This window comes from Eublepharis macularius, chromosome 1, assembly GCF_028583425.1.
Source record: "Eublepharis macularius isolate TG4126 chromosome 1, MPM_Emac_v1.0, whole genome shotgun sequence".
Lineage (NCBI taxonomy): Eukaryota > Metazoa > Chordata > Lepidosauria > Squamata > Eublepharidae > Eublepharis > Eublepharis macularius.
Genome location: NC_072790.1, coordinates 221,709,693 through 221,726,862, shown reverse-complemented (window position 1 = coordinate 221,726,862; position 17,170 = coordinate 221,709,693). Strand labels below are relative to the sequence as shown.

The 17,170-nt window shown below is 42.9% G+C and overlaps 1 protein-coding gene across 2 annotated transcripts in view; it reads left to right on the top strand.

The window, feature by feature from the left end:
• The window catches only part of FZD3 (frizzled class receptor 3), a 37,436-nt gene that overhangs the window by 4,182 nt on the left and 16,084 nt on the right, over positions 1 to 17,170 (top strand). Inside the window, exons 2-4 of one of the 2 annotated variants that reach the window (XM_054979892.1) lie at positions 2,509 to 2,705; positions 4,332 to 5,349; positions 15,675 to 15,823. In XM_054979892.1, coding sequence (XP_054835867.1) covers positions 2,509 to 2,705; positions 4,332 to 5,349; positions 15,675 to 15,823 — 1,364 coding nt within the window. Of the gene's footprint in view, positions 1 to 2,508; positions 2,706 to 4,331; positions 5,350 to 15,674; positions 15,824 to 17,170 lie in introns of those variants that run through there. The other variant, XM_054979900.1, reaches the window with a different exon arrangement.

The window sequence follows — 17,170 nt, the reverse complement described above, 5'->3', positions numbered from 1 at the left end:
TAAATTTTTGCCGTCTGAGAGTTAGGAATAAATAAATAAATTCTGTAGTAAAAAGAGAGTATATTTCTTGGATAGCAACACTCTCAAGCAGTCACAATAGACAGGAATTCCAGCATATTTGCATATTAAATTAAACTTCATAACAGTTAATGCTTAGTATATTAATTGTTGCCAAAATTTGCATTTAAACAAATTATGGAAATGTTGTATAAGTTTGCAGTATTAATAGGAATTAACATTATCTAATGCTATAGATTGTCTTGAATAAAAAATGTCATGCCATAGTAAAACATTGTCTTTCATTTCACTCATGCTAAAAGAGAAAACATTACCCAGGTTTTTCTTAGAAAAATGGAAGAAGGCCTTGACTTTTTAATGCTATACATCTTGAGTGAGAAAACTCTTATCTTAAGAAGTATTTCATTCATTCTAAAAGAGAAAATATAGTTTTTTCCCAGGTGTCCCCCAAAGTTCCCAATTCTTCCATGGGAAAAAATTGGAAAAAATTGTCTGTTGGAGAGGGGATGGGGAGTTTTGCTTTGTTTGCTTGATTTCTTCCCCCACCCCCATTTTTTTTCTGGCCTCTCTACCTTTACTCCCACCCAGGTTTAAAGTATTGCAACATTTTTTTGACTAGCTCTAATAAAAGTTAGTATAAGGCTTTTGGTTTTGGATTTTGCTTTGGACAATGCAGCTGTTGAAGTCTGTAGCTCTCTAAACTTAGTGGAAGCCTAACACGGACCTTTTGTAATACTGCCTATACAACTATGTTCTAGAAACATTTTGCTTTTTTCTCTGTTGTAGACTTACAGATACAAATAGGAGTGGTAACATGAAGGATGGATTTGCCCTTAGATGTTTACAAAGAACACATTCCATTTTCTTCCATGAAGAAAGAGCAGTGGAATGGCTTTTTTGTGTGCAGGGATGGGGGAAAGTAATGGCCAATTTAAAACCTTTTTATATTATAGCACATTTTTTGGGAGCACTGGCAACTCTAGTGATAGCTGACAGGTTTCCACTCACTACTTGTTATGGCTTGCTAGTTTATTGGGATGAGATGGGTGTTATCTCATCATATTTGCAGCACACCCTTTCTCCAAGGCGTTAAGAGTGGAATATATTATTTTACTGCATATTCATAATAAGTCTGAGATGGGCATAAGACCACCCACTGAGCTTTACATATAAAGGGAGATTTGAACTCCAGGCTTGTTAATCAACGTATTCACTACACCATTCTGTCTCTGCGTTATTGCATTCTATCCCTGGTTTCTGCACTGGACTGGAGGAAAGCACTGCTATTGGCAGAACAGATTAGGGTTGCCAGGGACCTGGAGTCCCTCGACAGGGTATCTCCGGGTCCCTGTAGTCTCCCGGAGGGGGATTGGGAGCCGGTACTTACCCCTGCTTCCTTTTTCTGCCCTCATGCACTCCCAGCTTGCATGATGGCATCAATTCCATGAGTGACATTATCGCATGGGGTCAAAGGGCACCCCCGGGTCAAAGCGGGGAGGACGGAATATCAATGTAATAAATTAAAGGGGATCCTTGTTGCCACCGCTGCCCACTCTTGCTGCAACCGCGGCCTGCTGTCATTTGGCGCACAGGGCCTGTGGCAGCAAGAGGTGGCAGTGGTAGCAGTGAGAACAAGCGGCCGCGGTCGCAGCATCTTGCTGCTCCTACTGCCACTGCCACCCACTCTCGTGGCGCGGGAGTGTGCCCCCTGCCCGGGAGCATACTGCACTGCCCGGGGAGGGGACACCCCAGGGAGTGCGCCCCCCACCAGCCAAGTAAGTGTGTGTGTGGGGGGGAGATCTGGGGATCCTCTGCCTCTGGCAGGGGAATAGCAACCCTAGAACAGATCCATGGCATCCAGCAGTAAGTGTATTGGAGGAAACTGACACACTATTTAGAGTTGCCACAAACACACAAGAGGTTTAATGTCTTTGGGAGTTTTGCTGAAGCTGCTGCCTAGGAAGAGAGCACTAAAGTTTCAGCTGCCTGAACATTTTGACTAAATACAAAGCCCTGGATTACTATGGCAAGACAGGCAAGTTTTTAGTTTTATAAATTGCTGCTCTGATGTTATTTTAATGATAGAAAGATGGGAAACATTTTTTTCTGATACCAAAGAAAGTAGATACATGCTATAAATTCGAAAACAGAAATCCTGTTCAGCCAGGTTTGCATGATTTGTTGCCCACCATACTCTACAAAGAAGCAACATGGACATCTTTGAAACTTGGCAGTCTAGGTGAAAGCACTTAGAAAGTTGCCATGGTGTATGATGCTCATTCTTACAAATATTTGTTGGCATTCTGTGCATTCTGTTACCTCCAATGTCTGTATTATGATCTCAGTATGTTCAGCTTTGTTCAGCTTTGGAGAGAAAAGCAGATGTTGAACTGTGATAACCACCCAGAATGTTTTACAAGACTGAATCTGCCTTATTGTTTTAATGCTAGGGTGGAGGTATTTAGTTTGCTTGTTTTACTCTCTTTATAGCCATTCCATCCAATGGTAAACCTGGAATGCTCCCGTGATTTTCGGCCATTTTTGTGTGCTCTATATGCTCCTGTTTGCATGGAATATGGCAGAGTCACCCTTCCTTGTCGCAAGATTTGTCAACGAGCATATACAGAGTGTTCAAAACTTATGGAGATGTTTGGTGTGTCTTGGCCAGAGGATATGGAATGCAGTAGGTGAGCCTTAGCATTTTTCTTTTGCTTACTTATCCGCTACTTTTTAAGTATCTTCTACAGTGTATAAACAGACGTTATTTTTCAGTTTCTGCTGAGTCATTAGTATGACTTATGGTGCACCCCATCCCACACCATTTTTAATATTTAGGCTCAGTCGTAGCTCAGAAGAGTTCAAGGTGGCTTACACGGATGGAGTTCTAAACACATTGGCATTCAGACTACTCTTTGCCTCCTACTTGTGTTTGACCCTGGGGATTGCCAGAGCATTTTTTAACCTAGCTTTTGCAAGATCTTAGACTTTGCACACAGACTATAGAGTAGTGATGCCACTGCTTTTTTTGTTTTCTTTTGTCTTGGTTATCACCCAGGAAGCATGGATCATTAAGTCTGGGAAGCTTGTCAAATTCTGACAAATTTCAGAAGTTCCTTTTTTCAACTCAAGTTGGCATGCAAGTTCCATTCTTTTATATTTGATTGGCCAAGTTTAATTAAGCGTTGAATGACGAGTATCTCCTTTCAATCAGCCTTGCAAAATTCTGTTTTCTTAAGCTGAATAAATCCTAAGTATTTTGCTGATTCAGAAAAGTCAAATCAGTGTACCCAGCAATGATTTTGTAGGAGTGAAAGCTCACAAATAAAACATATCCAAGCGAGTTGAGACAGACTGGCTAGAAAGGTATTACAAGCTTTTAATGGTGAGAATAATCACTCAACCATTAGGACAAGTTAGTTATTTTGTTAATTTCTTGATGATTGGACACTTTCCTCTTCTTTCTTTTAGCTTAGCCAAATGAGAAGAGACTGAGAGAAATGGTATGGCTTGTGCAGAAGAGGTTGGGAAAGTCAGTCCTAATAAATTGACAGGAAATTAGACAACAAGTGTTCTGCTGTGCTTGGCACTCAACTCAAGTTGTCTCTGTCCAAGCAGAACTCCAATTCTCTAATAAGGAATGCTTTATCTAACTGGTAGCCTAAAGCCCCTCTCTGTGCATTCCATCTACTTGCTGGGGGAAAAAACTATTACTGCCCCATTTGCTATACTCAACATCCCGCAATATTTTTTTTTGTATCATGAGTGATATCAAAGCCCGTGTGATTTTCCAGGATGAGGACTCTGGGAAGAGAATGAGTAAAGAGGAAAGGTTCATGTTTCCAGGAGCTTGAAAAAAGTGGATATGAAACTCTTACATTTGTTTGAAATAATCACCCAGATCTTGATGCATTGTCGAAGGCTTTCACGGCCGGAGAACGATGGTTGTTGTGGGTTTTCCGGGCTGTATTGCCGTGGTCGAGGCCACGACCACGGCAATACAGCCCGGAAAACCCACAACAACCACCCAGATCTTGCTCTGCATGTCCCCCAGAGTAGATGTTGGGTCAAAACCAGAATTCCTTAGAGATAGTGAGACTCTCAGATTGCAAAAGGGTTGCTTGATTATTTAAATATTAGAGTCTGCCCCAAGGACTTGACAACATCTCTTTATCACAATCCAATATTTCAATACTCCTCTGAAATTATTTTCATGTAGATGAACCAAGACAGGAAAGCTGCTTGATTCTTTTGTTGCTATCAACAAATGTGTGTGTAAACTGTTCTTCAAGAGGCTTCTTTTATTTTCTGTTTAGGTTCCCTGATTGTGATGAGCCTTACCCCCGTCCTGTTGATCTCAGTGTAGTTGGAGAACCAACAGAAGAGGTTTCAGTAGCGGTGCAAAGAGACTATGGCTTCTGGTGCCCCCGAGAGTTAAAAATAGATCCTGATTTGGGTTACACATTCCTGAGGGTACGAGACTGCTCCCCCCCATGTCCAAATATGTATTTTAGGCGTGAAGAACTCTCTTTTGCACGATACTTCATTGGCGTGATCTCCATTGTCTGCCTTTCAGCCACCTTATTTACTTTCTTGACTTTTCTGATCGACGTCACAAGATTTCGCTACCCAGAAAGACCTATTATATTCTATGCTGTCTGCTACATGATGGTATCTCTCATTTTCTTCATTGGCTTTTTGCTAGAAGACAGAGTTTCCTGCAATGCCTCTAGCCCCAGTACATACAAGGCTTCCACAGTGACGCAGGGCTCCCATAACAAAGCTTGCACTATGCTTTTTATGGTGCTGTATTTCTTTACCATGGCTGGGAGTGTCTGGTGGGTAATTCTTACTATCACTTGGTTCTTGGCAGCTGTGCCAAAGTGGGGCAGTGAAGCCATTGAGAAGAAAGCTCTACTTTTCCACGCTAGCGCATGGGGTATCCCAGGAACTCTAACCATCATACTTCTAGCTATGAATAAAATTGAAGGTGACAATATTAGTGGAGTATGTTTTGTTGGCCTCTATGATGTGGATGCTTTGAGATACTTTGTTCTTGCTCCCCTCTGCCTATATGTGGTGGTTGGAGTTTCTTTGCTACTTGCTGGCATTATCTCCTTAAATCGAGTGCGCATTGAAATTCCTTTAGAGAAGGAGAACCAAGACAAGTTGGTGAAATTCATGATTCGGATTGGCGTCTTCAGTGTTCTCTACCTGGTACCACTCTTGGTTGTGATCGGCTGCTATTTCTATGAGCAGGCTTACAGAGGTGTATGGGAGACAACGTGGATCCAAGAACGGTGCAAAGAATATCACATACCTTGCCCCTATCAGGTAAGGAGGCTTATCTCTGATTCATCTGCATCTAATCCCACTCCATCTATTCTTTACAGACACCAATCTACTAGGAATTTAACACTCGGAAAAGAAAACCAGTAGAAATGGAATTGTTGGGAGCATCTGCCATAGCCAATCTGAGAGCTCTGAGTGGGTGTTAAGTCATCCTGAAGGGTGGTATATAAATCGAATGTTGTTGTTATTATTAATAATAATATCTGTGCTGAGATTCGCCTATGCCCCGAAGTGATCTGGCTTTACAGATCCAGGATCAGCCCAGGATATAATCTGTTGTTTTAATTTATTATACATTTTCCCTGTCAATTTAAACGTATTGATTAAAGTTGCTTTGGTTCCCCATTAGGGAGAAAAATAGGGTTAAAAACTGCAAATAAATTGTGCTTTTTTCTCTAGTGAAAGGACAAGCAGCTAAGAGCAGCTTTTTTTCATCAGGAAAAGTGACAAAGGAGGCAAGGCTTAAAGAGCCTCTCTCCTTTCATGCCATTCTTCCTCACTTCTCCAAGTAGCACTAGCACCTACATTTGGAAAAGAAGAAAAACCATATTAAATTATCAGAAAACAGACCATGTTTGAACCTTAATTTCAAATCTTGTTTATGTTGCTAGACTGAGAAAGTGTCTTGCCAAATGGACTTTACTGACAAGCATGGTGCAGTGGTTACTTTTGGACTTGAACTTAGAAAATTCATAGTCAAGGCCACATTTAGCCCTAAAGCTCACTGGATAGCTTTGGGCCAGTCACACTCACTAGGGATCTCTTAAGAATATTGAGAAGGTTAAAATGGTGGAAGGAAGAATGTTGTAAGTCACCCTGAGTTCTTCAGAGGAACAGTAAAAATGGGTATCGGGGGTGGGTATCGGGGGTGGGAACAGTTGATAATTCTTTGTAAATTGCCTTCAAGACAGAAAATTTAACAACAGAAGTGACAGCACTAATTCTCAAAATGGTAGGGTGCACCTTATGACAAGCCCACATGTTTGGCTGAACAGATATGAACAGTATTAAATACTGGAAGGGTGCCAGTTGTACTTCGCAGAGGAGGGCATTTCACCTCCCATCAAGAATTGCATCATATTTTGCCACTTGAATCTGGTAAAATCCACGTGGCACAGAGTGGTAAGATGCAGTCCAGCCCAGTGGTAAGCTGCAGCCCAGGCTGTGCTCACAACCTGAGTTCGATCCTGGTAGAAGCTGGGTTCAGGTAGCCCCATGGGTCAGTAATGACTTGGTGCTTTCACAGGGGACTACCTTTACCGTACCTTTTTAAAACTTGAATCAAAAGAGTTTTCGGCTTAACATTAGGACAGTTAGAGCGGTCCCTCAGTGGAACAGGTTTCTTCGGGAGGTGGTGGGTGTTGCTTCTTTGGAGGTTTTTAAGCAGAGGCTAGATGGCCATCTGATAGCAATGCTAATTCTGTGAACCTCGGCAGATCATGAGAGGGAGGGCAGGAAGGATTACATCAGTGCTTAGTTCTCATGGCCCCTTCTTACATGACCAAGGTAATGCCAATCACCACTTTGGAGTTAGGAAGCAACTTTCCCCAGGCCAGTGGCTAGGGATCTTGAAGGTGTTTTGCCATCTTCTGGGCATGGAGCAGGGGACACTGGGGGTGTGAGAGGGGAGAGGTAGTTGTGAATTTCCTACATTTGCAGGGGATCAGACTAGATGTCCCTTCCAACCCTATGATTCTATGACTCTGATATTGGTAATGGGCAGATCAGGGCCTTGCCAGGTAATCCCTGTATCCGAGAAAGTGCTCTTTGGAGGCACAATGATGTAACAAGCCATTATATTGTATAATGTGTAGTCTGCTGTGCTCTTCTATTCTCAAGTGGATGGAATCTGTCTGAAATATAGCCACAGTTGCACAAGGAGCCAGGGTGCTGTATATAGACAATAGTGGTGAGTTGTCCACTTTTCTTGTAAGGACCTCTGTGCTCAGTCTTGGGATTTGGCTGCCAGCTGAATTTTGGCACGTATTAGCTATTCTACCAAGAAGCATTTCCTCACTTCTTTTGCCATGGGACTTCCTCTTAACTGGTTCACTCAGTTTTTCAGAGCTGCTGCAAGATGGGAGTTGTTACTGGGGAAGACTGCTAAGATGCATGCATCCCTACTCATTTTCTTGGTTTTTTTTAATTGCAGCAGTGCCATTTTATCCTTGCCATAGTGTTCTTAGGGAACTGTTGTATTACTCCCCAGATAACTGCAGGCCTAGCTCCAAGCAGTGGGTAGAAGTAATTTATTATATCAGTGAGCAAGTGAATGCTAGCTGTTAATTGCAGCTGGCAGCTGTCCTGAGTTAAACTAATTTACATGAGGGAAGATGCCAGGAAAATGAAAGTGTGCATAACTTTCCATCTTAGTCAAAGTGTGAACTCAGTGGAGTTTTTCCAGTGTTTCTTATCCTATCTAGAAGAGGCTGAGAGTGGATCTTGGGTCCTGTTTTCTCTTCACCCTGTGCCACAGTAAACAACTGAAGGTATTTTTATGTGGAGATCTCCTTTGAACTTGGGAAATTTAAACTTTCAGTTTCCCAAGGTCAGTAGAGATGCTGGATTCAGATAATTACGGCATCTTTCAGTCTGGATTTTTTCCCTGTGGTAAGTAGAGTGGGACCCAAGCAGAACAGATGAATCTAAGTCTACTTCTAGTCCCTACAGGCAGGAAATATTCAAACAAATCCATGTGTGTGTGTTAACTTTCTTTTGAGGGTAAAATTGCCCAGATCAGTGTTCTACTCAGCTGCAATATTATTCTTATGGAACAGGGGAAGCAGGTGAAATAGGAAAAATCCCAAAGTTCTATTCTTTGCTTGTATGAGTACTGCTTTTTTGCCACGTCCACAGCATCAATTAAGAGCATTGGTGGGAGAGAGAGCAAACAGTGTGTATATTTTTACAAGGCTTTCTTTCTCTGGCTTCCTGTCACATCAAGTGGGGTCAACCATTTCTCTATTGTCCACCCTTTGCTTATCGTCTTTCTAATATCTTTACTACCAATTCTGCCCCAGAACCTAATTGATGCTGATTATTTTTGACAGTGCCTCTATTTCTTTCTCGTCTGACTAATCATGCAGAGCTGCTCCAAAAGTTTCCTAAGGTTAATATTTGCAGGGGATTCAGTTCCATTTCATTTCAAGAGAAAGGCTGATGATTGTCCGAAGATTACTGTTGTCATTTGTGTTCAAGAACTGTGCAGCATAACAGTTCAAAGGTGTACATAGACTTTTCTGGATAACCAGAAAGGCATTCATATGAAAAACTGTACAAACAGAAAGTTAGCATAGCTTGCTATGATCATCTCCTTGGACTCAGAAGTGGTTCTGGTCCATTTTACTACACACATGAAGCTGCCTCATACTGAGTAAGACCATTGATCTATAAAAGTACCATACAATTTACTCTGTCTAGTGACTTTCAAGGGTCTCAGGTAGAGATCTTTTACATGATATATTACCCAATTCTATTAACTGAACATACAAGAGATTGAACCAAGGTCCTTCTGCATCCAAAATAAATATTGTGCCACAACTAGTCTGCTGCCTCATTGCTGCCTTATTCCTATATGTGAATAAATTGGGCCCAATTTTTGTGTCCTGGAGTCAGGATGCTGTATTGCCTTCTCTTGGGTTAATGCCATTGGCTGTTACTGGCAAGATGCAGGGAGACTGAGAATGTTATTGGACGGAGCCAAAATGGCAGTAAATTTTAAAAAGGATTCATGGTTATAGCTTGTCCACTTCATATTTAGCATGGAGTCTGATTTGTGCCATGTGATCACTGGTCTGATTCTTTTCATCAAGTGGCACAGGTTTGAACCTTTGGCCCAAAGGATATTTTAAGGTTAACCTGCAACAGCTACTTTCTACATGAACAAGGAGTTCTGTGTTTCCACTTGATAGTCAACAAAAGAGGTATGTTAGATAGTTTGCGAGTCAGGATTTCTTTTGCGGGGGATGGATCTATGCATTTTATCCACTAGAGTTGATAATCCTGCTGCTGTTCTCATGGTTGCTTTGAGTTGGTTCATACAATCTGAACAAGCCAATGGCTGCTTTTACATGGCTGCTCTGCATGCCATTCCAGTAATGTCTGTAAGAAGTACTCATGGGAGATTATGGGATGTAGTTACTTCTCATGCAAGTAGTCCTAGCTTGTTCTAATATTTGTGTTCTGGTATTTAGGAAATGTCAAAATTACAAATTAAAAACTTGATTAATGTGTTTCTGGTTAATTTTAGATTGCTTCAATTTAAAACCAGGCCGATTCAACATTCTCCCATGGTCAGGAGTGGGGCAGTCCAGTTTTCATGGGAAGTAGCTCCTCTTCTTGCTCAGGGTCAGATGAATCATCAGCCCGGAGGGGAAGGGCTCTTCCCTGGTGCGCCAGTTTTTTCTGGCCCTGCTCAAGCAGGAACACGAATCTCTTTGCTCCTGAGAGCATATGATCCCGGACAACACAAAAGGAAGAAAAATCGCAGCGACAAATCAGCATAGCACGAAGCTCACTGGGGGAAAAAAAGGGCCTGTCCCTCCTCCCCCCCCCATTCCTCCCTGCTTTGCGATTGGTGCACACGAGGAGCAGGGCGAGTACAGAGCAAACGCTTCCTAGACTATCTGGGGCCCGGTTCTGTCAAGGCCAGAGAGGAAGAGCGTGCAAAGGAGAAAAAACACCAAAGCGGGTGCAGCCTTCAAAAGCTACTCCAGAAGGAGTAGCTGTTAACCCAGTCCTCGGAGTCCCTCTCATCCGGGTGATGGCGATGGCCTCAACGGAGAAACATGCAACTCACTGAATCACGGTAAGCGACCCCATCAGAGCTGTGATCTCAGAGGAGCTCTGCGGGTGAGTAGAGGAAGACCTGGAGCAGAATCTTCCACCGGGAGTACTCTAGAAACCTTAAAGAGCCATATCAGAGACCTAGTGAGTAAACAAATTTTTGCTTTCACTTCCCCCTCCCCTTCCACCTTGTCTTTTAGGCGGGAAAGAGAACCTGTAGGACAGGAATGGCAACCAAGATGAGCTCTGTAGCACCCAAATCAATAGAGGGAGCTCTTAAGTACCTTGGAGCCACCAAGCTCACCACTATCTCTGCAATCTCTCCCAGGGCCCAGTGGAGAAAGCCAGGATAATGACTTAGACCTCTCAGGCCCAGATGCCTAATCAAACATGTTGGCATGGTTAAGAAACGAAATGAGGAAGGAACTCAGAGAGGCAGTGAAGGAAATAAATGGACAAGAGGCACAAAAACCTGGTCCCAGTAAGGGCAAAAGACCAGCCAAACCCATTCTCACGCAAAAACCAAAAGGAGGAGGAGAGTGGAAAATGGGATGGAAGGGGAATCAAATCCTTCAGACAAACCCTGCTCAGGATCAGACCATTCAGATGCATTATCAGAAAGTGAGGAAGGGGAACTATTGGATGAGGAAGAGGAAATGATTGGCCCCATACAAGCCAGGTTATTTCTCCAGGAGCTGTACTCCAAATTACTTCCAAAAGTATAAGAACCCTGGAAATATCCCAGACAACTACGGGGAAGGAGGATACAAAAGCATCCTGCCCCCAAGGCTTGGAAAGGGCACTACCAAACATAGGATCAACACAAAGCAGGAGTGCCCTTACCAGCAATGTTCCATAGCATCTTTAAAGCGGAATGGCATAACCTGGCTAGGCCAAAAATATACCAATCTGTATTCAACAAGTTTTACTCCCTGGTACCAGACACGGCAAAGAAGATAAAACTGCCCATAGTGGATGATCCAATCTCTCTCCTGGCTACACATTCAGTCTTACCTATGGCTGCAGAGGAAATGCTTTCCTAAGAGTGCCAGTCACAGGTTCACTTTTTGCTAGAGCAGCATTCACTTGGGCCTCAGACCTAGCAGCAGCGGGTAGCGAAGTGCCCAAAGAAATCAAGAATGAAGTCAAGAAAATAGCTCTGGCAGCAGCTTTTACAGCAGACGCCACTTTAGACTCATTCGAGATGTCATCTAGAGCAATGGGGTTTAATGTCACAGCAAGATGCAACACATGGCTGAGAAACTGAGGCATAGATCCCCCAGCACGCAATAAGGTAGCAGCAATACCCTTTGCAGGATCCAAACTATTTGGAGAAGTCTTGGATAAATTTTTGGTGGAAGATGCTGAAAAGAAAAACGTCTTTCCATCAAAGAAGAGAGAATTGAGAATTAAGGGTAGACACTCCTTTCGTGACTCCAAACGAACCTCCAAACAAGGAAGTGACAGACTTTACAAGAGCCGATGGCAAGCCAGATCGAGAAGCGACAGTAGGCCCTTCACCTTTAAAAAAACCAGGGCAGCAATCAAAGGATTAAAAGAAAGGAAATCTGGCATGACAATCAACCACAATAAACAGCCATCCAAATAGAGGGACGACAACAGGAGTTAGCAGATCAGTGGCAACAAATGATAATGGACAAATGGGTACTGGACATAGTATCCAAGGCTACTCCTTGGAATTTGAAACAATCCCACCAAATTGTCTCATCCAAATTCCAAGAAATCAGATGAAACAAACACACAAATATAAAGGAAGTCATACAACACCTTTTAAGGATCAAAGTGATAGAACCAGTACCATCACAATACAAGACCCAGGGAGTCTATTCAGAGTTCTTCATTGTGCCGAAGAAGAATGGGGATGTCAGGGCCATCTTGGACCTAAAATGGTTAAACCATCATATAAAATCACAAAAGATCAAGATGGAGACCATGAAATCCACCATAGAAGCTACCCAGAAAGAGGATTTTCTAGCCTCCATAGATCTATCAGAGGCCTATCTACACATCCCTAGAAGGAAGAAACAAAGGAAATAACTACACTTCATGTCCGATGGGGAACACTACCAGTACAAAGCACTACTATTTGGTCTGAAATCCTCACCAAGAGTGTTTACAAAGGTTCTTGTGACCCTAGTAGCTTTCCTCAGACTTCAAGGAATAGCCCTGTCTCCATACTTGGACGACATCCTAATCAAGGCTTCCTCACTAACCTCAGGCCTGGAAGCAGTGAAAGACATGTCTGTGTGGTCAACAAGAAAAAGAACAGTCTCATACCAACACAGAGGATTCTACACCTGGGAATAATAATAGATACAATCATGGTTCATTTTGAGGGGGAACGCGCAGGAACGCAGTTCCGGTAGTTCTCCAAAAAGGTCACATCAGGTGGCCCCACCCATCTGATTTTGGCCATTTTGGGCCGGATCAGGGTGAAACGGCCCAATTTGGGCCCGAAATGGCCAGGATCAGACCCAAAACAACCAGGATTGGTCCGAAATGGCCAGGATCAGGCCTCTGACAGGTGGTGGATCACTCTCCCACTCAACAGCGGCCCAATCCTGACCATTTTGGAGCTTTTTTTGGCCATTTCCAGCCCCTTTTTGCCATTTTGGGCCCAATTTCGGCCCTGAATGGCCAGGATTGAGTCCAAAACAGCCAGGATAGGCGATGTCAGGGGGTGTGGCATATGCAGATCAGTTATGCTAATGACACCTGGTGGTGTCACAGGGCGTGGCATATGCAAATGAGTTGTGCTGATGAGTTATGCTAATGAGTTCCTGCAGCTCTTTTTCTATGAAATGACCCCTGGATACAATCAAGGACAAAGCCTTTATATCAGAGAAGAGGCAACAGAAAATTATCTCAATGATAAAACTAGTTCAAGAAAAGAAAACAGTGGAAGTGTCGCAACTAGTCAAGCTGCAGGGGGTGATGGTGTCCTGTCAGGACATCATCCAATGGTCAGGTTTCCACACACACCCACTTCAGGGGTTCCTATGACCCTTCCAGAAGATCATAAACAAATGGCAGAAGGCAGTTCAGATTCCAGATACTCTGAGTATAGAGATGAATTGGTGGACAGATCTGAACAGATTCACTGAAGGAACTCCTCTCAGAGAACCAAAGAGAGTAGTGATGATGGCAGATGCGAGCCTGATGGGATGAGGAGCTCAAACACAGGCCAGGATGACACAAGGAGAAGAAAAACGGCATAAACCTCCTGGAATTGAGAGCAATCAAGAAAGGACTATGGGAATTCGAAGACATCCTATCAGGAAAACATGTCATGGTACAAACCAACAACACAACAGCAAAAGCATATATAAACTGACAAGGGGGCACCAGATACAAAATACTGAACGAAGAAGCAGAGGAGATTTTTCTCTGGGCAAAAGAAAACTTAAAAGTCAATAAAAGCAGTACGTGTAGCAGGGCTACAGAATACAGTAGCAGACTGGTTGAGCAGAAACTCTGTGGACCAGACAGAATGGAAACTAAATGAACAAGTATTCAAACAAATATGCCTGAAATTCGGGGAACCGTAAGTAGATCTGTTTGCAACAGCACAAAACAACCAGGTGACAAAGTTTTTTTTTTCCAGGAGGAAGGAACAATCAGCAATAGGTACAGATGCGCTAAACCAAGACTGGCCTCGGACTCTATGCCTTTCTTCCAACAAAAATAATGAGCAGAGTGATACAGAAGGCAATGGAACAGAAAGTGGAGATGATAACGGTGGCACCTTTTTGGCCAAGAAGACCGTGGTTCCAGGAATTGAAGAGACTATAAAAAGAAGAATTGTGTAAATTACGCTTAAGACAGGACCTGTTAACGCAAGGGAAAATTCAGCACCCAGATTCAGCATCACTAAACCTAATAGCTTGGAAATTGAGTACGATCAGTTGACAGACTTGGGATATTCGGAAAAAGTTATCGCCACAATGCTAGCCTCTAGAAAAAGTTCAACAAATAAGAGCTATAATAAGACTTGACAAACGTTCAATTCCTGGTTGGAACCCACTAACCACATCAGTAAAACAAATCTTACTCTTCCTGCAAGAAGGTTTAGACAAAGGGCTTAGCACCAGTACCCTAAGATGACAAGTGGCAGCCGTATCAGCAATAAGGGGATCTAAGAGAGAAACATCACTTACTAGACATCCACATATTAAAAGATTTCTGAGAGGAACCATGCTAATAAATCCTCCACAGGTTCCCAACATGGAACCTCAATATAGTACTCTCAGCTCTCACAAAGGAACTCTTTGAGCCCATGGTGACGTGTCCTCTCAAAGAACTAACTCTCAAGACCACCTTCCTGGTGGGAGTAACGTCAGCAAGAAGGGTATCGGAAATAAGAACATTATCAGTAAACAGAGATTTATGTATCTTTCATAATGACAAGGTAGTATTAAGACCAGATCCAACCTTTATACCTAAGGTAAACTCATCTTTTCATAGAGGGGAGGACATTATACTCCCTTCTTTCTGTACAAACCCAAAGTGTGAGAAAGAAAAGGAACAGCATAGATTAGATGTCAGGAGAGCCCTAAGTTATTACATGGAAAGGACTAAGCAAATACACAAGGTAGATAACATGTTTATTTCTTTCAGAAAGGGCTCACTAGGGGAGAACGTAACAACATCCACCCTAAGCAGATGGATCAGAGAGTTCATAGTGTTAGCATACAAGGCAAGGCACATCGCTCCACCTGAGGGGATCACAGCACACTCTCTCAGAGGGGCAGCCACATCAGCAGCATACAGAGCATTTCCTTCTCTAAAATCTGTACACATGTTCACAAAACACTGCAGAATAGATCAAATAGCATCAGCTGAGGCAGCTTTTGGGAGGAGAGTGCTACAGCACGTCCTGTAAAGATAGAAACCAATAAACCCACCCAGCAGTGCACTGCTATCAATATCCCACGAGTACTGGACTGCCCCACTCTTTACCACGGGAGAATGGAAGATTTGTATTCACTTACTTTGAAGCTTCCTTTCTCAGTGGTCCAGGAGAGGGGCAGTCCAAACCCACCCAGGTTTTCTATCTCATTGTGGGTGTATATATTTTAAAAAATGTTATTATTTAAAATGTTTATAGTTAATATGTTAGTGTCTAAGTTACAAATGACAGAAGGACGACAATAGGGCAAGAGAGAAAAAAGGAATTATGGAGAAATATGGGCTTGGAAACTAACTGGCACACCAGGGAAGAGCCCCTCCCCTCCGGGATTGATGATTCGTCTGACCCTGCACAAGAGGAGGAGCTACTTCCCACGAGTACTGGACTGCTCTGCTTCTGGACCACTGAGAAAGGAAGCTTTACGGTAACTAAATACAAATCTTCCATTCATATTTATCTATAAGGGAAATCAAGGGATTCAGCTGACACTGGTGTATACTTTCCTTCACATGATCTACTTTAAACATATTAACAAATGAAACAATGTACTTCAAGTGTTAGCATCATGGTGTTTCTTGTCTTCCTTCTGCAGGTCACCCAGATAAGTCGCCCAGACCTGATCCTCTTTCTGATGAAGTATCTGATGGCTCTTATAGTGGGGATCCCATCTGTCTTTTGGGTTGGAAGTAAAAAGACCTGTTTTGAGTGGGCCAGCTTTTTTCATGGTCGCAGGAAAAAAGAGTGAGTTCTGATATGTAAAAGGCGGTAAAGCAGCAGATGGGAATTGCTATAACTTATGAATGTTCCAGTTCTAATAAAGCAGTTCTTCATAGTTCATAGGCCATCTTCCTAATAATGTTTTAAAGATACTCAGAGTTCTGATATCTAAACCTCCCTCCCCAACTAGGGTGCAGAGGGAAAGGTGACAACAGCAGAACATTGTGACTGCTGCCAACCTGTATTCATTTCGTCTTGCTTGTAACAAGTAGGCAGAGAGGCTGTAGCTGCTGTAGAACTTGATTTCCCTTTGTTTCTTCCACCAGGATTAGTGCCCTCATACATTCTATGGCAGGAAAGATCATGTGCAGTCCATAGTTCTGTGTTAGATTACTGCTAGGACCAGAAGCTCCATGACCAGGAAGACAGTGAGATGGCCTGACAAGTACATCTACTTGCCATTGAACTGTTCACCCCTGAGCAATTGATGTTCATTCTGAGAGGTAGATAATATTGTTTGATAGGGCTGCTTTCTTAGTTATAGAAGATATTTTGAATGGAGAGGAGATCATTCACAAGTCATTCTATATGCATGGGAAACCTGTAACAAAGAACATGCTGGCTAGCATATGTGAATTTGAGCCCTTATCCCACTGTACACTGTTTTTTGGTTCTTGTTGCCTCATAAAAGTTGCCAGACCACAATGCAGTTGTGGTAGTAGAAACCACAATTGACAAAATTATTGTTCTGTGCAAATGTTAAAAGTACAGCAGTCCTGTTAAGGTCTAGAGTCCCTTGGTTCTATAGTTCATAGGCCTCTTTGTTTGCTCATTATTTACAGGCCACCATTAGGTACTCCTCTGTGATATTTTACTGTAGTTTAACTACTTGGTTCGTTATTCTTCTGTGCAGCCCCACATTGGGACTGCGCTTGCGCAGGCCTGCTTCGGAGAGAGATTTCTAGCTCTAAAAACCTCGAAGGAGGGCACCCCGCCCAACACGCATGTGTGGACTTTCTTGCCCGAGGGCAGCGCAAAGAGGCGGGGCGTCACTCCTTTCCCTCAGTTCTCTTCTTGCTGCTGGTGAGAAAGGTTGTTTGCTCTATCCTCTTCACTTTATCCTCCATTGTTAGCATTTTTTCATAGTTCTAATTGTTAGTATAGTTGTAAGTTATAGTTTTTTCTTGTTCTTTGGTAGTTTAGTATAGTGTTGTAGTTCGGAGTTATAGTTGTTAGGATGTCACAGAATGCCTCAAACGGACGAGCACACCTTGTGCCTTCTCTGTCTGGGTGAGTCCCATAACGTTTCTGCTTGCCACCACTGCCAGAGGTTCACACCTAAGGCGCGCAGCAACTGGGCAGCTCGACTTA